The following is a 21,128-nucleotide window of genomic DNA, read 5'->3' as shown; positions in this document are numbered from 1 at the left end:
GCTGTTTGCAGGGAAAAATACATCCTGCCCTCTGTTGAACAGACACTTGGATCCCTGGCCGGGGCAAAAGTTTTCAGTAAGCTCGACGCAAACAGAGGCTTTTGGCAGGTTCCACTGTCACCAGAGTCAGCACACTACACAACATTCATCACGCCTTTTGGACGATACCACTTTAACAGACTTCCTTTTGGGATTGCCTCAGCCCCTGAACATTTTCAGCGTAGAATGTCAGTAATCCTAAATGGACTGCCAGGTGTGGTTTGTCACATGGACGACATTCTGATTTGGGGACAAGATCAGTTGGAACACAACACCAGACTTCACACCGTGCTTAAGAAGCTACAAGAGGCTGGAGTCACGTTAAACATGGATAAATGTGAACTGACCAAACAGGAAGTAAAGTTCCTAGGACATATCTTGTCTGCAGATGGAGTTCGACCCGACCCGGACAAAATAAAAGCTGTGAAAGCTATGAAGGAACCAACTAATGTCAGTGAACTTCGCAGTTTCCTTGGGATGGTTAATCAGTTGGGCAAATTCATTCCAGGACTGGCAGACAAGGATAAGCCCCTGCGTGACCTCCTGTCAAAGAAAAACCAGTGGGTTTGGAGCTGTGCACAACAAAAAGCGTTCGATCAACTGAAAAATGATCTGACGTCGACACCAGTCCTCACACTATACGACCCAAACAAAGAGTTGAAACTGTCAGCAGATGCCTCATCCTATGGTCTGGGAGCTGTTCTATTTCAGAAGGAGGGGGAGCAGTGGAGACCTGTCGCATATGCATCACGCTCCCTAACAGAAACTGAACAGAGGTATGCACAGGTGGAGAAGGAGGCGCTTGGATTAACGTGGGGATGTGAAAGATTCAAAGACTTTCTTATTGGGAGACATTTCTCCTTAGAAACGGACCATAAGCCACTTGTCAGCCTGCTAGGACAACAAGCACTTACAGAGCTTCCTCCCCGGATCCAGCGGTTCCGACTCAGGCTTATGAGGTACAGCTACTCAATCACCCACACTCCAGGCAAAGCTCTCCTTACAGCAGACACACTTTCACGTGCACCCGTTAACCAGGATCCAGATCCTAGAGCTACTGCTGAACTGTTGGAAGCCACAAACATTTATGTGGACGAAATCATTAGAAGCCTACCTGCTAGCTCGGCATACATCACACAGCTGAGAGAAGAGCTCATAACAGACAGTATATGTTCAGAGGTTATCTCATATTGTCAGAAAGGCTGGCCAGACTACAGCTTTCTTTCTGGCCCTATAAAAACATATTGGCCTCATAGAGATACTCTAACTGTACTGGATGGACTGTTATTAAAAGACGCCAGACTTGTTATTCCAACCACTATGCGGAATTCTGTCCTTGTCGCCCTACATGAGGGACATCAGGGAATGTCCAGATGCAGAGAACGCGCCAGAGAGACAGTTTGGTGGCCTGGTCTGAGTGGTCAAATCAACGAACTCGTGAAAAACTGCTCTGTATGCATAAAAGACCGTGCCAACCCTGTGGAGCCTTTAATGCCTAGTGAGCTCCCAGAGAGACCCTGGCAGAAGGTCGGAGCAGATCTTTTCACCTTAAACGGCAGTAATTATTTACTTCTGGTGGACTACTACTCCAGGTTTGTGGAGATAGCTAAACTGACTTCTACAAGATCTGAGGATGTCATTGTGCACGTGAAGTCGATATTTTCCAGACATGGAATTCCCGAGCTTTTCTACAGTGACAACGGTCCCCAGTTCTCAAGCCAGCAGTACAAAGACTTTGCAGCAGCCTATGGTTTCAGTCATATAACCAGCAGCCCAAGGTTTGCTCAAAGTAACGGCGAGGCTGAACGTCATGTCCAAACTGTAAAAAGGCTATTAAAGAAAGCAAAAGATCCCTATCTTGCACTTTTGGCTTATCGTGCAACCCCATTGGCTAATGGCTATAGCCCAGCTCAATTACTAATGGGACGTAGACTTCGCACCCCTGTCCCTCAGCTTCCCTCCTTGCTTATTCCCAGCTTGCCAGACAAGAATGCAGTGGAGTCGAGAGAGAGAGAGAGGAGAACAAAGGACAGCAAGGCGTTTAACAGGAGACATCGGGTGAGAGACCTTCCTCAACTTTCCCCAGGACAGCACGTGTGGATAAGGGACACAAAAACTGAAGGGATAGTCATCTCAAGCCACTCCACGCCCCGTTCATATGTGGTGGAAAGCCCTTCTGGTGCCATCAGGAGGAACAGACATCACCTGATGCCACTAACTGACTTCACACCAAAGATACAACTCCCCAGTACACCTACAAGTCCTACCGAAGCCATCTCGCCCACACCAAACCAGCCTGAGAATGAAAGTCAGGAGTCAAAGACAGTTTCACCAGCTCCTGTCAGAACAAGATCTGGTAGAGTTGTGATAAAACCTCAAAGACTCAACTTGTAATTTTGAAAAGGGTTCATATAAAGAGATTGTGAAAAAGAAAAAAAAAAAATACAAATGTTCAGCTCACATACTATAAGAAATTGTGATGTTAAAACGTTGTTGGTGTGATTGTTCATGTAGTGCATTGTTTTCTAAGAAAGGGGGATGTGGTGTAATTTGTTATAAGCAGTTTTTGTCTTATTGTGAAAGGCCCAACAGGAAGCACTGTGCGTGTTTCCGGGTTGGTGTTTTGCAGAAGCTAAATAAAGGAGACAATTGTTCGACAAGAAGTTGGCTGATTTCTTTTAAAGACCGCGAACACGACAATACCGATACCAACGTTTTATTGCTAGATCTGGGCCCCGCCCGATACTGGTATCGGTATCGTTGCAACACTATCACAAATAAGGAATAGTTGTATTAACTATACATATAAACAGTTTTATGTGCATAGTATTGCCTAATGGTGACCCCCCCCCCCCCCTTACAGTAACAGCAGTTTATATGATGTTTATAATTGTACGACTTGATTTCCACTCCTTTTCTATTTTGTGCTAAAGCCGAGTCTCGAGCTGCTGGAATTTGTGGGAGTGGTGAAGGAAAGCTACAATGAATTTCCGCCTGTGGTGAGATGAACTGATGCACCAACCCAAACAATCCAGATCATTTTATCCATAGGTTTCATCTCAATTTTTTTTTCTTCTCACACACACAGTTCACTTCGCTGTCCTATGACTTTGTCTTGGTCTCCAAATACAACAATGACAAGAGGCGGGAGGCCTTCAAGAAAGAAACTGCGTACATAAAGGAGCTAAAAAAGAAGAACTTCAAAGTGACAGTGGGTCGTACACAATGAGCTAAAGCATGTGCATGTCTGTCTTCCTGTTTAACGTGACCCGCTTTAATCTATCATGCTTACCTCCTCTTAGAAAATCATTGATCACCGTCTCACTTTCTATGGGATTCAGGCGCCTAAAGAAATATTCCAGAAGTACATGCATCTGCACAAGGTCTCTGGTGCCTGCAACTGGAGCTCAGACCAAACCGTTATGTCTCTTAGCACAAGGTGAGGCCATCCACCCTAGGAATGCTTGATATTCCAAACAACTTTTGGTGATATGTTAGAAGTTTTTCCTTTTTATGACTCATTTTTATCGCAGTCATTGTCAGTTTTCTTTTAGAATATCTCTAAAGAATATTTGCTACACCTCACATCAGAAGTTCACATACCATAAGCCTCAGCAGATGGCCAGTCACGCCTGTGGAGCTGGTTGACAGTTGCCTTTTGTATCTATGCTTCTTTTTCTATGTCTGCTTCTGTCTCCTTGAACCCCAGTGGGCCTCAGCAGATGGCCGCTCACACTGAGCCTGGTTCTGCTGGAGGTTTCTTCCTGTTCAAAGGGAGTTTTTCCTCTCCACTGTCGCTACAAGGATGCTTAGTGTGAGGGATTGCTGAAGAGTCGATGAGTCGATGCAATCAGCTGGTTTTCCTTAGATAGAAAACTTTGAATCAATCTGACTGGATGATCTGGTGAACTGGAAAGTGACCTGAGATGACATGATGTGAATTGGAGCTATAGAAATAAACTGAATAGAATTTAATTGAACTGTAGCTTTATCACAAACATGAATGTCTCATTTATTTTGGGCTAAAAAGTAAGAACTAGGTGCAAAAGATTAAATTAGTTGTCGGAATGTCTTATACACATTTCTGACTGAATCTATATGACCATTTGTTTCTTTTTTTTTCTTTTTTCATGACACAAACTCCAGTTTAAGCATTGCCTACATATTAACAGTTAGGTTTAAGTCAGTTTAATCGCAAGCTTAATGTAATCCTACACATTTATTCTGAAACCAGTATAGAGATGTGTTTGGGATCTTAGTTCTGTTTAAAGAATGAACTGAACTTTTTGTCTTTTTTATTTTTTCTTTAGCGCCATTTCCACTAGCCTCCAGAAACCGATCCGTGCCGAGTTCGGAACGAGCTTTGATCAATTAACCGTGCAGAACTTGGTTTTTACGACCATTTACACACCACGCTAGCACGGTTCCTCGCCTCATATCCTCATGTCATGTCATGTCCGCGATACTACAGCTCACAAGGTGGGAATTACGCAAACAAAAATGGCAGCTCCAATAACATTCAGGAACTTATGTTTGTTTATATCAGTGATATTTCGTGGTTTGCGAAGTGTCAGGCGAAGACGGAATCCTGCTCAGTCTCAGCATCATCCCGGCTCGCACCAAAGCTCTTTTGATGCCATTTACTGTTAATAGTCTGTGAAGAAGTTCGTGTTGTGAACACGCTGGAAAACCTGCGAAATGAGTCAGCTGACTGTAAATAGGAGATGACACGGTCTGGTCAGGCACTCTTTGTTATCAGAGAACCGAGCCACAGATGAACCAAGCCTTACTGATGAACTAGTCTGGTTCAGTTGAGTTCCATTTACACTCAACAGTTACCTAGGTACCGTTCCCCGGCACGGTTTCAAAAGGCTAGTGTAAACTGAGTAATAGCCTTCATTATCTGACCCACCTCAGCATAATGCAGCCACCACCATCCTTGAAAACTTGTCACATTTTCTTTCATCTGAATTGTTTTTGTCTCCTTCAAACATACCTATAATCTTGACCCATTACAACTACCCTTTGCAACCAAGATAACCAAGATAACTGTTGAGTCTAAATGGCACGCGCAGCTGAACCGGATCCTGCCCGGCACAACCGAACCGCTAACATGGTACCAGTTCATCAGTAGGGATTGCCATGGTTCACTTTTGGTTCGTTCTCAAATAACTACGAGGTCGTGAGCAGACCGCGTCATCTCCTTACAGCCTGCCTATGTTATTCATAGAATTCCTAGCTTCCCTTAGCCTCGTGAGACCATCCTGATCTCGCGAGTTTTCAAGGTTTCACTCGCAGATCAGTCTGGAGACTCTCCGTTGAAGAAAATTTGGAGCCGTTCACCAAACGAACGTCCAATCAGCGTTGGCTTTGAGGCGGGTTGAGGTGTGACGCAACGAGAAGCGCGACAGTTCAGTCTAAAGAACATGGCGGCTTCAGCCGATGAAAATAGCGTCAGCGTGGCTATCGAGCAAGTTTTATCGGAATTACAGAGTATTTCTTCACTGAAAGAAGAGCAAAACACTGATCTGGAGGCTTTTCTCAGAGGAAAAGATGTTTTTGCTCTTCTCCCGACTGGTTTCGGCAAGAGTTTGATCTATCGATTGGCTCCTCTTCGTCGTCGCTCTGTTAGTACGTCATATGCTTCGTTGATCTGATTGGTTTATTTGGCCCGTCTATCACCAACATAGGCCAATCAGCTAACCAGTATTTTCGCCCCTTCCCAAAATTACTTCAACGGAAGGTTTCCAGATGGATATGAGGAGCAAATCCATCTGGCGGAGTCAGGTTAAGCTTCCCTACCGTGCCACACAATTTCCAGTGATGATTCTTCTTAGCAGTGTGATTAACCTCAACATCTGTCATTGTTTTATGCATCTGGAAGCCCTGATTAGACTATTGTTTGTTCTATCCGCTTCAAATAAATTCACGGGAGGCTGCCTTCTTCGCCTGACTCTCTGCAAACTTCCTGAATGTTGCGGGCGCCACCATTTAGGTTTGATTGTTTCCCTCTAGAGAGCAGTAGTACCGTAGATCGCCATTAGGAGGTGAGGAACCGTGCTAGCGAAATGTGTAAATGGTTGTAATGAACCGAGCTCGGCACTGTTAACAGATCCAAGCTCGGCACAGATTGGTTTTCAGAGGTTAGTGGAAATGGGACTGTTGTCATCCAATAAGCTAATCTGTGTCCTGACTCTTCATAAAACTTTTCTTCATTATGTCTTTGGCTTGTCCATGTGTGCATAATCCTCTCAGTGTATTCTCATTATCAGTTCGTATGAAATCGTACGAAAAGTTATGCACAGTATTTCGTACGTTTTTGACGTGTTTTTCGTCGTATTTTTTGTCTTGCCTCGAGACAAGATATCCGTGCGCATGTGCATCTTACGCACCATTCAATAACATAAAATTTAACATACAATTAACCCTAACCCTGACCCTACAACTAACATACTAAACAGCAAGCAACCTAGTGAGAGACATCATGAAGTAATTTGTCCGTCCCAGTTTTACGTCCTTTTTTTAACTGTTTTTTTGAGGAAAAACGTCAAAAACGTATGAAATACTGTGCTTAACTTTTTGTACGATTTCATACGAACTGATAATGAGAATATGTTGATCCTCTTGAACGTTTTAAGCATCAGTAAGAAGTCTTGGTTAGCATGAATGTTTTGGTTAAACTTGATGCTTGTTCGGTTGTTTCTGAACATATTGAGCAACGGATGTATTTTTATTTGAAGGAACATTTTCGGATCAGTAGTTTTGAGAGACTTTTTATATTCCAAAATGACATTAATCCCTGATACATTACAAATGTGGGTAATGGAAGGCTTAGATTGAGCTTCTTTGATGACCTCTTAGCCCAAATGTAAGCATGAGATGAGCCAAGCTAATAGACAGGTATACACTTATATAGGGGTATAGGGGTCAGAGAGTTGGTGCTACTCGGGTAGATTGATTGGTGGAAGGAAGTTTCCGTGGGATTACAGCCTCAAGGAGGTTAAAGGAATAGTACACCCAAAACATGATTAGCCTTCATTTTCTACTCACCCCCATGCTGAACAACACTCTGGAGTACTTTTTTGATATCTCAAATGCATCTGGAGATCTGGGAGGCTTCTTGCTGTCTGCTGACATTCAAATAATGGAGGTATATGGCACCCGAGGCAGAAAGGTCCATAAAAGTCCACAAAAAACGTGTCAATATTCCTCCATACTGCTCGTCCAATGTATTCCAAGTGTCCTGAGTGGGTAGCGTCCATAATTTACTCGAAACAAAGTCATTTAGAATGTTTTTAGAGCATAAACAGTAGTGTATAGGATTTCCTGAAAGCGCGTTCACGAGTCTACGGAAACCGCGGCAGACCAAACCAGATGAAAGTGCGCATTCAGCGTCTGCTCTGCCGATAATGCAAGCGTAGAAGAAGAAATGTGCTGTTTACCTGTGCAAAGAAAGAAACAACGAAAGAAAAATGTCTGAGGACTTCAGTGTTGAGGAAGAGCATGAGTTCTTTGCCGAGCTGAATGCGCACTTTCATCTGGTTTGGTCTGCCGCGGTTTCCGTAGACTCGTGAACTCGCTTTTAGGAAATCCTATACACTACTGTTTATGCTCTAAAAACATTCTAAATGACTTCGTTTCGAGTAAATTCTGGACGCTACCCACTCAGGACACTTGGAATACATTGGACGAGCAGTATGGAGGAATATTGACACGTTTTTTGTGGACTTTTATGGACCTTTCTGCCTCGGGCGCCATAGACCTCCATTATTTGAATGTCAGCAGACAGCAAGAAGCCTCCCAGATCTCCAGATGCATTTGAGATATCAAAAAAGTACTCCAGAGTGTTGTTCAGCATGGGGGGGAGTAGAAAATGAAGGCTAATCATGTTTTGGGTGTACTATTCCTTTAAACCAGTGGATATAGGAAGCTTTATTGAAAAGTAGATCCAGGGAAGAACTGAGGAGGCAACTTTGGGAAAATTCATAGACAGCGAGGTTAGCATAAAGGCAAGTATCGTCCCGCCTGACTAGAGGGGCACTTAAGGATCAAGAGACAGTAATGAGTGTATGAAAAGTAGGTGACATTCCTCTGCTCTGCAGTTAGACGGAAGAAACACGCCACTCAAACACAACACACCCAGTTCTTCAGCTATATCAACTTCTGACTGAAACTAAATATTTCAGATAGTTTATAAACGTTAAATCTTTGTCATCTTGTCTGAGTTTGATCTTTCAAATGACTCTTAAAATAGTTTTTCTTACGGATCTTTTGAATGAAGGGTATTCTGACTCTCATTTACTGCAACACTGACTGAACAAGTGGTGCTTATCTTATTGTTGCAGGATAAGGATTGTCTACTTCATATTAAACCACACACCCATCCACACAGGAGGTGAGAAAAAATTCAGGACTTTTCAAAAGCTCTCCTCTTTAAATCCTTATGTTTCATATTGTTTTTTTTCTGCTGGTTTTCAGAATATTTACGGGATCTCTTAAATGCCAAGGTTTTTGTGGCACGGTTCTGTTTACATGAGGTAAAACTCCAACTTCACATTATTGTTGAACCCTCAAGATCATTAGTTACAGGTTCAAAGACTTTAATTACAAAGCAGCTTCCTAATCATCTGATTTAACTGCACAAGAACTCGCAGCTGACTAATAAAACAAACAGGTTTGAATGAACAGTTTGGTGAAACAGAAAGCAATTGTTCACTATGATGACAGCCATCATGCCATTCTAAATGTTTTCCCTTTGTTAAATGCTTTTAGGATCACGAGGTGAAACTTGGCTGCAGCTTCTTAGTAAAACACTGATGCTGAAAGATATTTGCTCACAGAAATACCGTGCAGGTCATGTTAATGCTATGAGTCAGGCAGCACTGAGAGTATGCAGGCATGTGTGTGAGCATACAGTGAGATTATGCTGATGGGAAAACATGCTAATGTTTTCTTTTCTGTTTTCTGGAGAAACTCATGCTGAATAAATGAAGTAGCTGTTTGTGCATATAGTTAAACGTGCAGCTATGACCATTTTGTATACTTACTGGATTCTCTTAACTGAAATGTGAAAATCTGTTAAATCTTTTAGAAGATAAATCAAAGCATATGACATTCTCACATTGAAAGTTAATTTCTTTCTTTTTTCATGTAATGTTGTTCATGCAGCATGTATGTAGTTTGTTCAAAGCCCTTTTTTTTATTGATGATTGTTTTTGATTTTGCGCCTCCACTCCCAGAAAAAGAAGAAGAAAGAGCTGAAGAGTTCCTGGGCACGATGGACAGCCTGTTGCCAAGGGCAACCCATAACTCTGATCAGGTTTGGACTGCAACACCACAGGCTTTTCATTATTCTGCTTTTTATGCTACCGATTAATGGCTCAAAAATCAAAAAAAAAAAACAACAAAAAAAACGTGATGCCCCCAACATCATGTAGGCAGTAGAACTCTGCCTGTGTAAACATGCATGCAGAAAACAAAATGTCAGAGTTGATTATACCACAAAAAGAAAAAGAAATAATTGAAATTTTTAAAAACAAACAATGTATGTTTAAATGGTAGTAGTACACCTGCTGAGCTTGAACTTCCAATACATTTCTGTCTGCTTTTACTACTTTACTTTATCTTTATTAGCCTTATCTCATCTTTAAACTCAAACAGATCCCTTTCGTATTTGTTGTAGTTCAGATTATTCATCTTTAGTTTTAAAACCTCAGCTAGATCTGGAGTGTTACAGTCAGGCCCTACTTATTGCCTTTAGCGGCACTCCAGCTCCTTTAGTTTCTTCTGTACCGCATTGAAAAACTAGCCTGGGTGCCATTCCGAACTTAGTCCCGCCCACAACGTTTGAGGTCGGGAAGTTCGGTCTGGCATTGCTCAATAGTAGCGCGAGTATGCTAGCACAATATCTGAACTATATCTGGCGGGTCAATCAAATTGTCAGGGCGGGCTTTATACGATGATGGACAGATGGTCAACAGTAACGTAATCAACCACGTGACCAAAGCGCGTTTGGGTGACAACAACAATGGCTGCCGCTGGAGAGTTGAGGTGAGTAGATTCTGCTATTAGGTCTGTTCTAGAAGATATCGACAGCAAATTAATTTTAAAAGAGGAACAGAGAAACGCGATCAAGGCTCATCTTCTTATTCTAGGCGTGCAACTGCACGCTTTGATTTTTGTTGACAACAACTATGCGTCGCTTAACATACGTCACGCACTCCGTTGCTCTTATTGGTTGTAGGTCTATCCAATTGAGTGCAGAGGCATTTTTTTTCCTGGTTCGTTCGAAACACGCCCCATAATCACAGCTCTATGGAGCAGCATCAGACTCATTCTGACTAGAATTGAGTAGGACTACGTCAGGCTAGCTGTTTCCAACAACCTGCATGAGAAAATGGCTTTTTGAGATCTGTTAGTCTACCTTTAGAAAGGTTTGATTTGAAGTATTTCTTTAGTAGATAGGCATATAGAATCATCTAGAAGAGGGCAATGTGAGAATCCATCCATCCATTTTCTATCACGCTTATCCCAAGCAGGGTTAAGAGGGGTGCTGGTGCCAAACTCCAGCTGTTTACAGGTGAGAGGCGGGGTCCATCCTAGACAGATCAAAAAAACATTCACATACACACTCAGACCAAAGGAGAACTTAGTTAAGCAATTAACCTAACAGTCATGTTTTTGGACTGTTGGAGGAAGCTGGAGTACCCGGAGAGAACCCACGCATGCTCAGGGAGAACATCCAAACTCCATGCAGAACGATACCAGGCCCGGAATCAAACCCAGAACCTTGTTACAGCAAGGCGGCAGTGCTAACACTGCTTGTGGACTCAAATACAGAGATGAGTGAAGCAGAGAAGAGTTCTTGCTGATTTAATAAAAAACTGAGGTAGACATCCAAAACTGCAAAATAAAAAATAGAAAGAACCAAAAAAAAAAACACTGAAAACATCAGGGGAAACTCACATGGGGAGCCATGAGGAAGCATCTAACAACAAACCAGCACTGAGTGACTGCAGAGGTGGAGTATATAAGGGAAACAGAACAAAGGATGGACTAATGAGCTGAATATGGAGCAGGTGTGTGTGGAACTAACTAGACCAGGGATGTCAAACTGGTTCCAGAAAGGGCCGTGTGGCTGCAGGTTTTCTTTCCAACCAAGCAATAGCACACCAGACTCCAGTCATCCTATCAAGTGAGTCCAGTTTTAACAAGATGACTTGATGAGATGACTGGAGTCTGGTGTGCTATTGCTTGGTTGGAAAGAAAACCTGCAGCCACACGGCCCTTTCTGGAACCAGTTTGACACCCCTGAACTAGACGGAAGCCAAGGGGAAAGGAAACAAGCACAAGGGGGCAGCAGAGAGTAACTAAAGACTGCTTGAATATAATGGGAAATAAACAGAAGAAGAACAAGAAGAATAACTATTAACTGTAAACTAAAAACTCAGAGTCCCAAAAGAGAACCATGAAAACTGAGGCACACATGGAGAAAACACAAGTAAAGCAGCGGAGTTAATCAAATGAAATAAGGCACAACTGTGGCTGAATGATGGTAAAACAGCAAAAGTAGGGAGACTAATTAAACAGAATAAGATGGGCTGAAAAAACAATAAACTATTTATCCAAAGATGTAGATAAACTTAATTGAAGGGAATCAATTGTGAAATAAACAAAGAGAAAATAAACAAACTAAAAACCTGAACACAAAGGATAAACTGACAAGACAACACTCTACTAACAGGGTTAGGGTTGGGGTCTTAGAGAACAAAACAAGAAAATGATCAAAACACAAACAAATCATGATGACATGAAGTGTTTTTATTTCCCTTTTTCTGACTCTTGTGTTTTTCTCCCCACCGTTTGTTTTTTAGGGACTACTTTGGGGAGAAGGTGGCCTTGTACTTCCTGTGGTTGGGTTGGTACACATTTCTGCTCGTCCCACCAGCTCTTATAGGGGTCCTAGTCTTTCTCTACGGCCTCAGCTTTTTCAACACTTCACCCCTTGTGTAAGCTTTCAAACACTTCCTGAGTGTTGTAAGAGAATGTTTTCCTCAGCAGTTACCCCCCCATAATGACTGACCTTACTGTCTTGCAGAAAAGAGGTTTGCGAGTCGAACAGAGTCATGTGTCCACTCTGTGACGAGGGTTGCAAAGTGTGGAAGCTTTCAGAAACCTGCTCATACGCCAAGGTTTGTCAGGATGTCTGCTGCTAAACATCTCAGCGGCTAATTCAATTCAATTCTGTTTATTTATATAGAGCCAATTCACCAAACATGTCATCTCAAGGCACTTTACAGCTCAACAGATCATACAGTCAAAGACATGATTAAATAGCGGTCCCTATGTCCTCTAGCAGTCTAAGTGTCATGATGTTACAAAGTTCAGACCCAAATGCAGAAAACCGAACAGAGAGACCAGGGAAAAGGTTTAACGGGTTTTGTTGAAGAAGTTAAACAGAGGGAAAAGTGTTGCTCTGAACACTGCTCAACCGGAACTGTAAAGTGAGGGGAAGACACAGCGGTTAGTTCAGGCTCAGTGGGGAATTTGACTTGTGAACTTGAAGAAGAGGATTTGGTTGCCGACTCACGTTTCCAGAGAAGTTGTTGAATCCTTGACTCCTGTCTGTGTGTCGCGGTTCCAGTGTTTGTCTGATTCGGTGGAGGGAGGAACAGAGTTTACCCAGAATGCGGTTGATAGTTGGTGAATGGAGAAACTGACTGCCACTCAGATTTCCTGCAGTACTTGAACGGGTCGTAGTGGATAACAATCCCTTTCTCAGTGAGAAGCTCTAATGATCTCTGGGGGAAAATGGATCCAAACCTCCTGTTTGAACCCCAGCTCAGTTTGAAGCTCAGTTGATCCTTCCAGGGAGAGAAGGTCCGAGAAAACCAGTTTGCAGGATGACTTCCTGCCGAGAGGCAAAGACAAAAACAAAGTTAAACTCAGATTGAAAAAGAGATCAGCTTGAATCAGCAAAAACTCAGCTTGGCTAGAGGACCCTAAACTGGCAAACACTCTGGCGTCGAAGTAGTGGCAGTCAGCAGCTTAAGAACGCTCCGTTTAACGAGGAAACCATCAGCAGGTGTGTGAGGAGGCGAACCAGAACCAGGCGCCTCCTGGTGGAGGAAGGGAGACAAACACAGAAACACAAACACAAAAACAGGAGTCCTGACACTAAGCCTATAGCAGCAGAACTATAGAGATAGATCAGGATAACCTGAGCCACTCTAACTAGAAGCTTTATCAGAAAGGAAAGTTTTAAGCCTAGCCTTAAAAGTAGACAGGGTGTCTGCCTCACGGACTAAAACTGGTAGTTGGTTCCACAGGAGAGGAGCCTGAGAACTAAAAGATCTGCCTCCCATTCTACTTTTAGAAATTCTAGGAACCACTAGTAAACCTGCAGATTGAGAGCGAAGTGCTCTGTTAGGAACATAAGGAACAATCAGATCTCTGATATCAGATGGAGCTTGGCCATTTAAGGCTTTATATGTGAGAAGGAGGATTTTAAATTCTGCTTTTAATAAGTGCTGCTTTGTTCTCTCTGCTCATCCTCTCTTCACAGCTGAGCCTCCTGTTCGACAATAACGGCACGGTGATCTTCGCGATGCTCATGGCAATATGGAGTGAGTACGAGCCAATACAACACACACATTCAATGAATAATAATAGAGCAGCCTTAAGGGCTGTGTAAACTCCTGCAGCCGTGTGTCACGGTTAGCTGTCGCAGGTATAACGCAGATATTTTTGATTTATGCCCAATTTTGATAACCTGACTCCGCCAGATGGATTTGCTCCACATATCCATCTGGAAACCTTCCGTTGAAGTAATTTTGGGAAGGGGCGAAAATACTGGTTAGCTGATTGGCCTATGTTGGTGATAGACGGGCCAAATAAACCAATCAGATCAACGAAGCATATGACGTACTAACAGAGCGACGACGAAGAGGAGCCAATTGATAGATCAAACTCTTGCCGAAACCAGTCGGGAGAAGAGCAAAAACATCTTTTCCTCTGAGAAAAGCCTCCAGATCAGTGTTTTGCTCTTCTTTCAGTGAAGAAATACTCTGTAATTCCCATAAAACTTGCTCGATAGCCACGCTAACGCTAGTTTCATCGGCTGAAGCCGCCATGTTCTTTAGACTGAACTGTCGCGCTTCTCGTTGCGTCACACCTCAACCCGCCTCAAAGCCAACGCTGATTGGACGTTCGTTTGGTGAACGGCTCCAAATTTTCTTTAACGGAGAGTCTCCAGACTGACTAGCGAGCGAAACCTTGAAAGCTCGCAAGATCAGGATGGTCTCACGAGGCTACAATTTTGAAGCACGGTCTGCGCTGTGGTATTCCACGCCACAATGCCAGAGGGACAATCAGGAACTAGCTAGGATTTTGGGTGTCCATGTGTCGGTTTGTCGAGCTTGTGATCCGTGAGGCAGCCTCTAGAAAAGCTCCAAAAGCCAAAGGAGTTTATTTCTTTACTCAGGAAACTAAGCGTGCTGGCAGACCTCTAGATGTTGCAACACTTCTTTAGATTTCCCATATTTGTGAACCAAGAAGTAGGATTAAAAGAAAGGAGAAACTTTTTCCAAACAAAACCTTTTGGGTTTGGCTAAAGTCTTCCAAAGCCTTGTGGGATAATGTCACCACAACCCACCATACCTATGCACAGGTAAAGCTGGGGGGGGGGCACCATAGTGCTTTGGGATTACTCTTATTCAGCTACATTACTCTTATGTGAGGATAATGGTTGTGTACACTTTTAAGTAACCATAAATTGATAAATCACCATTAATAATTCAATTATTGACTGTTGGAATGTTGCAAATTTAGTATTGTTCTATGCTGAGCAAAAAAGGCCCAAATGCCTCAAAATTCACAGGCTTGTCAGAAGTTTACAAATGCCTACATTAACATGACAAATGCACTTAAAAAAAAAACAAAAAACTTTATGGTCCACAGAGCAATAGCAAGCATTTTATATCTGGTTGCAATAAAAAGTGTTTGGTGGCATCTTCATGAAGCTTGCAAACCAACAATGTATCAGTTGTCAATTACGCTGGTGGCAGCATGATGCTGTGTTGCTGTTTTACCACTCTTAGTGTGTTGCATCAACTGTATGGAAAAATAGAGTTGTAGTTTTAGTTACTGAGATTATTAGCTATTTGTTATTTCCTTTCTTTTTTCTGTCTTAATGTTGGCAGTGGGCTTTAGGCTGCCCTGCGAGGCTTTAAACCTGGGTTTAACCGGAGACTAAGCCATTCTCAAGCACATATCAAGGAGCTCATTTTGAGCCTGGATCCAGATTTATTGTTGATTCTGTTCATGGTGGAGAATCCTGCTTCACAGCAGCAGGTTGAGCCAAACATCCTCTAAATGTGCAGGGTCATCTTTGAGCACGCCATTTCACTTTTCTTTCACCAGTTCACCGCAGTTCTTCCAGCAGTCCACACTTTCTCTGCTCTCTTTTTCTCATGGTCTTCTCCTTCTTTCCCATCGCCCGGCTTGCCACAGGTTTGCCTGCTGTGTCTAAAAGTAGCAGCAGCAGCAACCCAGACTGACAGCTCATTGGCTCATTTGGATCACGTGCAGCCTGGAGCCGGACGCTCCCCAGGGCTTTACTAGCCTGGCGTAGTCCGACTCAATTCTAGTCAGAATGAGTCTGATGCTGCTCCATAGAGCTGTGATTATGGGGCGTGTTTCGAACGAACCAGGAAAAAAAAGGCCTCTGCACTAAATTGGATAGACCTACAACCAATAAGAGCAACGGAGTGCGTGACGTATGTTGTTGTCCACAAAAATCAAAGCGTGCAGTTTCACGCCTAGAATAAGAAGATGAGCCTTGATCGCGTTTCTCTGTTCCTCTTTTAAAATTAATTTGCTGTCGATATCTTCTAGAAGAGACCTAATAGCAGAATCTAGACACCTCAACTCTCCAGCGGCAGCCATTGTTGTTGTCACCCAAGCGCGCTTTGGTCACGTGGTTGATTACGTTACTCTTGATCATCTGTCCATCATCGTATAAAGCCCGCCCTGACAATTTGATTGGATCGCCTGACAGTGGGCGATAATACTCGCGCTACTATGGGGCAATGCCAGACCGAACTTCCCCGACCTCAAACTTTGTGGGCGGGACTAAGTTCGGAATGGCACCCAGGCTAGGGCTTTACCGTATTAACAGGAGAAATTAAGTTTAGACACTGCCGTCGGTAATTTATAAATGTTTTAAATCATGTTGGGTCCGGATTATGCAGCAAGTGCGTCCGGATCTGGACAGCGGTCCGCGAATCCATGAACTCTGATATAGAAGAACAATTTCAAGGAATTTTTAAAAGCGCAGATTCAGGAATAAATTTGATTAATCGGACTATTGTGCTCATTTTCATATGAATGTCTAGGATGAAGTTTCCGGCAAAGTTTTGAATTTTTAAATTTCTTCTCAATTATGTCTGTAAACTCCTGCAAGTTCTTCTTTAAGTAGTCTTTACCATCCTGTTGAACTTGCTATAAGAACAAATTTAAATAATTTTTTTAGTTCAACTTCAATTTAGTTCATAGATTTTGTCAGATAATAAACCGCAAAGCCTCCCTTAACTGTTGAAAACACATACATCTGTTTTCATACCAAATTACATACATTTACACTGGAAAAACGATCTAGAAATAAGTAAAAATGTGTTAAATTAAGTGTATTTACCCTTAATTTGAGTAGGTAAATGAGATAGCTTGCCAATGGAATTAATATTTTTACTCTTAAGATAAGATAATTAGATAACATTCACTTGAAATAAAACAATTCAATTGTTTTTTCTTATTTTAAATGTAAATTGTATTGTTCCATTGGCAAAATGTCTCTTTTACCTCCTCAGTTCAAGAACAAATGCACTTATTTTAAGAAAAAATTACATATCTAGATTTGGATTTTTTTAAGTGTGTAATACATTTACATACAAAAAAAATCTGTTTTTATTGAATAATAAAATATTTACGGTGTGATTTTTTTCTTCCTTAGCAACAATGTTTCTGGAGATGTGGAAGAGACATCGTGCAACTTACATCAGCTATTGGAAAATGCTTGATTGGTCTGAATTGGAGGTAAAATCAGTTCAGAAAATCGTCTTTCTCTCACTGGATGCACGTCTGATGAACTTTTTCATCTCATTTGATTAAATCACAGGAGGAACTGATCCTGGAGGTGGTGAATGACGCTGAAAGTAAACCAAGGAAATCCGAGCATTCTTACGGTTTTAGCACTCTGGTTTTGATCTGTGTCACAGTGATGGTGAGAAATGTTTCCTTTTTCTCTACTTATTGCAGATGTTAGATGAAAACAAGAGGGGTGGATTTGTTCTAAGGCCCTGAACTTTTAAAAGTTTACATGTATAAAAACACATTTAAGCTGAAATTGCATCTGTGACATGAGCAGGGATATTGAACTGCAGTAAGAGCAGTGTTACTACCCACCTCTGGCTGCAGTGGAGTCAGAGAGAATAAAGTTAAATGGAAACATGAAAAGGAGCAGAAAACATTATGAATGGAGGAACATTTTCTTTTTTAAGAAAAACATTCTGCTTGCTTTGAAAGACATCATCACAATTTAAAGCTTCAAACCAAAATAAAAGTTTTTTTCTTTTTTTTGCCCTATGCGGCGATCCTAAGGGCATTTGGTTCAAAAAATAAGACATTAAACCACAATTAAAGTACTAAAAGTATGTAAATTGGCTGAAATGTCATATCAACATTACTGAATAAAATTATAATTGCGATATATAGTTGTTTAGGATTATTGTCCACTCCTAAACACAATTTAAAAAATCCTAATTTCTGCAGCAATTTTTCAACTGTGCTCTTAATCAAAGCAATGCCACTAGCTGCATTTGCATTTCTGGTTGATTCTATCTAAGGAAAACCAGCTGATTGCATCGACTCATTGACTCTTCAGCAATCCCTCACACTAAGCATGCTTGTAGCGACAGTGGAGAGGAAAAACTCCCTTTGAACAGGAAGAAACCTCCAGCAGAACCAGGCTCAGTGTGAGCGGCCATCTGCTGAGGCCCACTGGGGTTCAAGGAGACAGAAGCAGACATAGAAAAAGAAGCATAGATACAAAAGGCAGCTGTCAACCAGCTCCACAGGCGGCCCCGTCCAGGAAACACACAGCCAGGCAGACGAGCTCCGAGCCAGCTCCCATGTCAGAGGATGAAGAGAGCACATCCAGTTAGTCACAGTCAGAGAAACAGGACTACACTGGAAAACAGGCCAAGCTCCAACAGCTAGAAACAAAGGTGTTGATGGCAGCAGCACAGCTGATATTTCTCTATTCTGGATTTAACAGGAAGCCAATGAAGAGAAGCCAGGATAGGAGAATGAGTGGCCCCTTCTTAGTAGATCAGACCCTTAGTGTTAGAAATGTGGATGAAGATATTAAGATTGGCAATAAATCCTGCAGAAATATAACAGCTGTAACACTTTTGTTCTGTTTTGTTTCGTCGTTGATGTTTTAGATAATGCTGATTATTGGCTTGACACATTTCCTGGTGGTGTTCAGGGTGATAGTAGGAGGGTTTCTGGCCAAAAATTCATTCTCAAGCAACGCCTCCAACATCGGGGCGATGTTAGCCGGCGGTTTGCTCCATTTCATCATCATCACCATCATGACGCGGGTACTGACACCTCTAAATGTAGATTACAGTTTTTCAAAGTGTTTTCTTCAAACCCAAGGTCTTGTTTTTCTTTGCAGGTCAACAGGAAGGTAGCGATGAAGCTCTGCGATATAGGTACAACTTCTCTACATGTTTCTGCTCTGATATCCTATTTGACCTGAAGCAGGGAATAGATGAAATAAAGGAAGGCAACGATACTCATAGATTGTGCGCTGAGCTGACTAAGGTGTTTTAAGCTTCCAGATTAAGGACAGGCGTCAGAAATGTCTCCCCGAAATAACAGGAGCCTTTTCTTAATGCTTACAAATAAAAAAACCAACTAGATCTAGATTTTTTTTCAATTTATTCTATACTTTTATACTTTTATTATTCATAATATAAATAAACAAAAATTGAAAATAGTTTCCAAGGAATTTGAATATTTTCACGTATTCACAGTTGTAAAGAACTACGGAAGCCTAGAGCGGACGTTTTTGTTCCCTTTGCCTTCTCGAGATAATGACGTAACTATCTCGTTATCACGGTTAAACCATTAATTGTTTTCCCGAGATAACAAGATTATTATCTCGTTATCACGAGAAAACAGTGATTGGAACACCCTGGATTCCCAGTCCATCCATGCCTGCGGGGCCCCTGGTTGTGCAGTCGTTGTACCACGTTTGCGCAAATAATCAGTGTTTTAGTTTCCTTTTTCTTTTCACTGGTGGTGGTGGATGATTGGATTGCATGGATTAAAGTAGAAACAAATCTAAATCTAATAAAAAACTTTGATCTGGACTCATTTTGGGGGTAAAAGCATCTTATAGCTGTTACTGGCGGAACACCGCTGCTGTTCAGAAAACACCTGGAGGCAAAGAGCTGACTGCTGATGAAGCAGAAGTGGAAGCAAATTATCAAACCAACAATGTCGTCTCGTTACCTAAAATTTAAACCCAGGATCATTACGATCTAGAAATAAGTAAAAAATTCTTAAATTAAGTGTATTTACCCTTAATTTGAGTAGGTAAATGAGATAGTTTGCCAATGGAATGAGTATTTTTACTCTTAAAATAAGATAATTAGATAATATGCACTTGAAATAAGGCAATGCAATTGTGTTTTCTTATTTTAAGTGTAAATTGTCTTGTTCCATTGGCAAAATGTCTCTTTTATCTCCTTAATTGAATAAGAAATGCACTTACTTTAAGAAAAAAATGACTTATTTAGATTTTTTGCAGTGAGAATTACACATACACTGGAAAAACAATCTAGAAATAGGTAAAAATGCCTTAAATTAAATGTATTTACTAGTGCTGTCAAAATTATCGCGTTATTATCGCGTTAACACGAGGCCATTTTAACGGCGATAATTTTTTTAACGTGAGATTAACGCTATGTGGTTTTATGGTACAATTTTCCAAGTACATCCCGCTGCAGCCTGCGGGAAGGCGGGGCTATTTTCCCCCAGTCTATGCATTTCCATAGGCTTCAAGAGCGGAGCTCCTCAAGGGAAAAAGACGCTCATACACTGGGTGACGCTAGTGCCTTTTCTTTAAGCCCCACCACCAACAAACAAGTTGAGTGTCTGGTAACTAATAGCAACCTGAAATACGCTGAGAAAACAGATTACTGAGGTGAAATGGAATCTGCTACGGCACTCTTGCTGTCTATGTAGGCCACAGGTCGGTATCGTGTGTGTGTGTATGTGGGTGTGTGTGTGTGGGTGGGTGGGTGTGTGTGTGTTCTCATTTTTGTTAAGAGGCTGAAAAGTAACTTTCTAGAGCATAGACTACCTCCATCTAGTGATGTCGGTCTATTGATTTTGATGTATTGATTGAAAATTGTTCATTATTATCTTGGTTAATTAACATCTAATGTTAACTGTACTACATTTTATAGCAGTAGGGTAAAATGCTTGTCTTTGTTCAAAAGACTGTATTAACTGTAAAGACTGTCTTTTACATCAGCCTGTTTTCAGGGCCTTTTTTTTGGCTACATATTTGTTATTTTTTGCTACATGCCTCCCCATCTTCTTGCCATATGTTTCTATGGCATAAATCAGTGTCTGTGACCTGTTTTCATTTTAAAAAGAACATTGGCACAAACCTAGCCTGTATGTATTTTTTGTATGTCATCGAGAGTATTTAAATGATTTTCAATCAGAAAAAAAATTTGCGATTAAAATGCGATTAATCGCGAGTTAACTCAGGCATTGATGCGATTAATCGCGATTAAAAATTTTTTATCGATTGACAGCACTAGTATTTACCCTTAATTTGAGTAGGTAAATAAGATGATCCGCCAATTAAATGAGTATTTTTACTCTTAAAATAAGATATTTAGATAAAATGCACTTGAAATAAGACAATGCAATTGTGTTTTCTTATTTTAAATGCAAATTGTCTTGTTCCTCCATTGGCAAAAGGTCTGTTTTACCTCCTTAATCCAAGA

At 41.5% G+C, this 21,128-nt stretch overlaps 1 protein-coding gene across 1 annotated transcript in view; it reads left to right on the top strand.

Moving 5' to 3' along the window:
• The window catches only part of LOC119787422 (anoctamin-9), a 38,722-nt gene that overhangs the window by 5,570 nt on the left and 12,024 nt on the right, over window positions 1–21,128 (top strand). Inside the window, exons 2-14 of the mRNA XM_038291286.1 lie at window positions 2,973–3,038; window positions 3,128–3,250; window positions 3,342–3,478; window positions 8,385–8,434; window positions 8,518–8,576; window positions 9,279–9,358; window positions 11,913–12,047; window positions 12,137–12,230; window positions 13,604–13,664; window positions 17,048–17,130; window positions 17,213–17,317; window positions 18,540–18,698; window positions 18,776–18,812. Of these exons, the coding sequence (XP_038147214.1) occupies window positions 2,973–3,038; window positions 3,128–3,250; window positions 3,342–3,478; window positions 8,385–8,434; window positions 8,518–8,576; window positions 9,279–9,358; window positions 11,913–12,047; window positions 12,137–12,230; window positions 13,604–13,664; window positions 17,048–17,130; window positions 17,213–17,317; window positions 18,540–18,698; window positions 18,776–18,812 (1,189 nt within the window). The remainder of the gene's footprint in view (window positions 1–2,972; window positions 3,039–3,127; window positions 3,251–3,341; window positions 3,479–8,384; window positions 8,435–8,517; window positions 8,577–9,278; window positions 9,359–11,912; window positions 12,048–12,136; window positions 12,231–13,603; window positions 13,665–17,047; window positions 17,131–17,212; window positions 17,318–18,539; window positions 18,699–18,775; window positions 18,813–21,128) is intronic.

The sequence above is a fragment of the Cyprinodon tularosa genome, unplaced genomic scaffold (assembly GCF_016077235.1).
Source record: "Cyprinodon tularosa strain WSP-4 unplaced genomic scaffold, ASM1607723v1 ctg298, whole genome shotgun sequence".
NCBI classification, from domain to species: domain Eukaryota; kingdom Metazoa; phylum Chordata; class Actinopteri; order Cyprinodontiformes; family Cyprinodontidae; genus Cyprinodon; species Cyprinodon tularosa.
The sequence above is the reverse complement of the archived record's forward strand: the minus strand, read 5'-3'. Positions and strand labels throughout refer to the sequence as shown.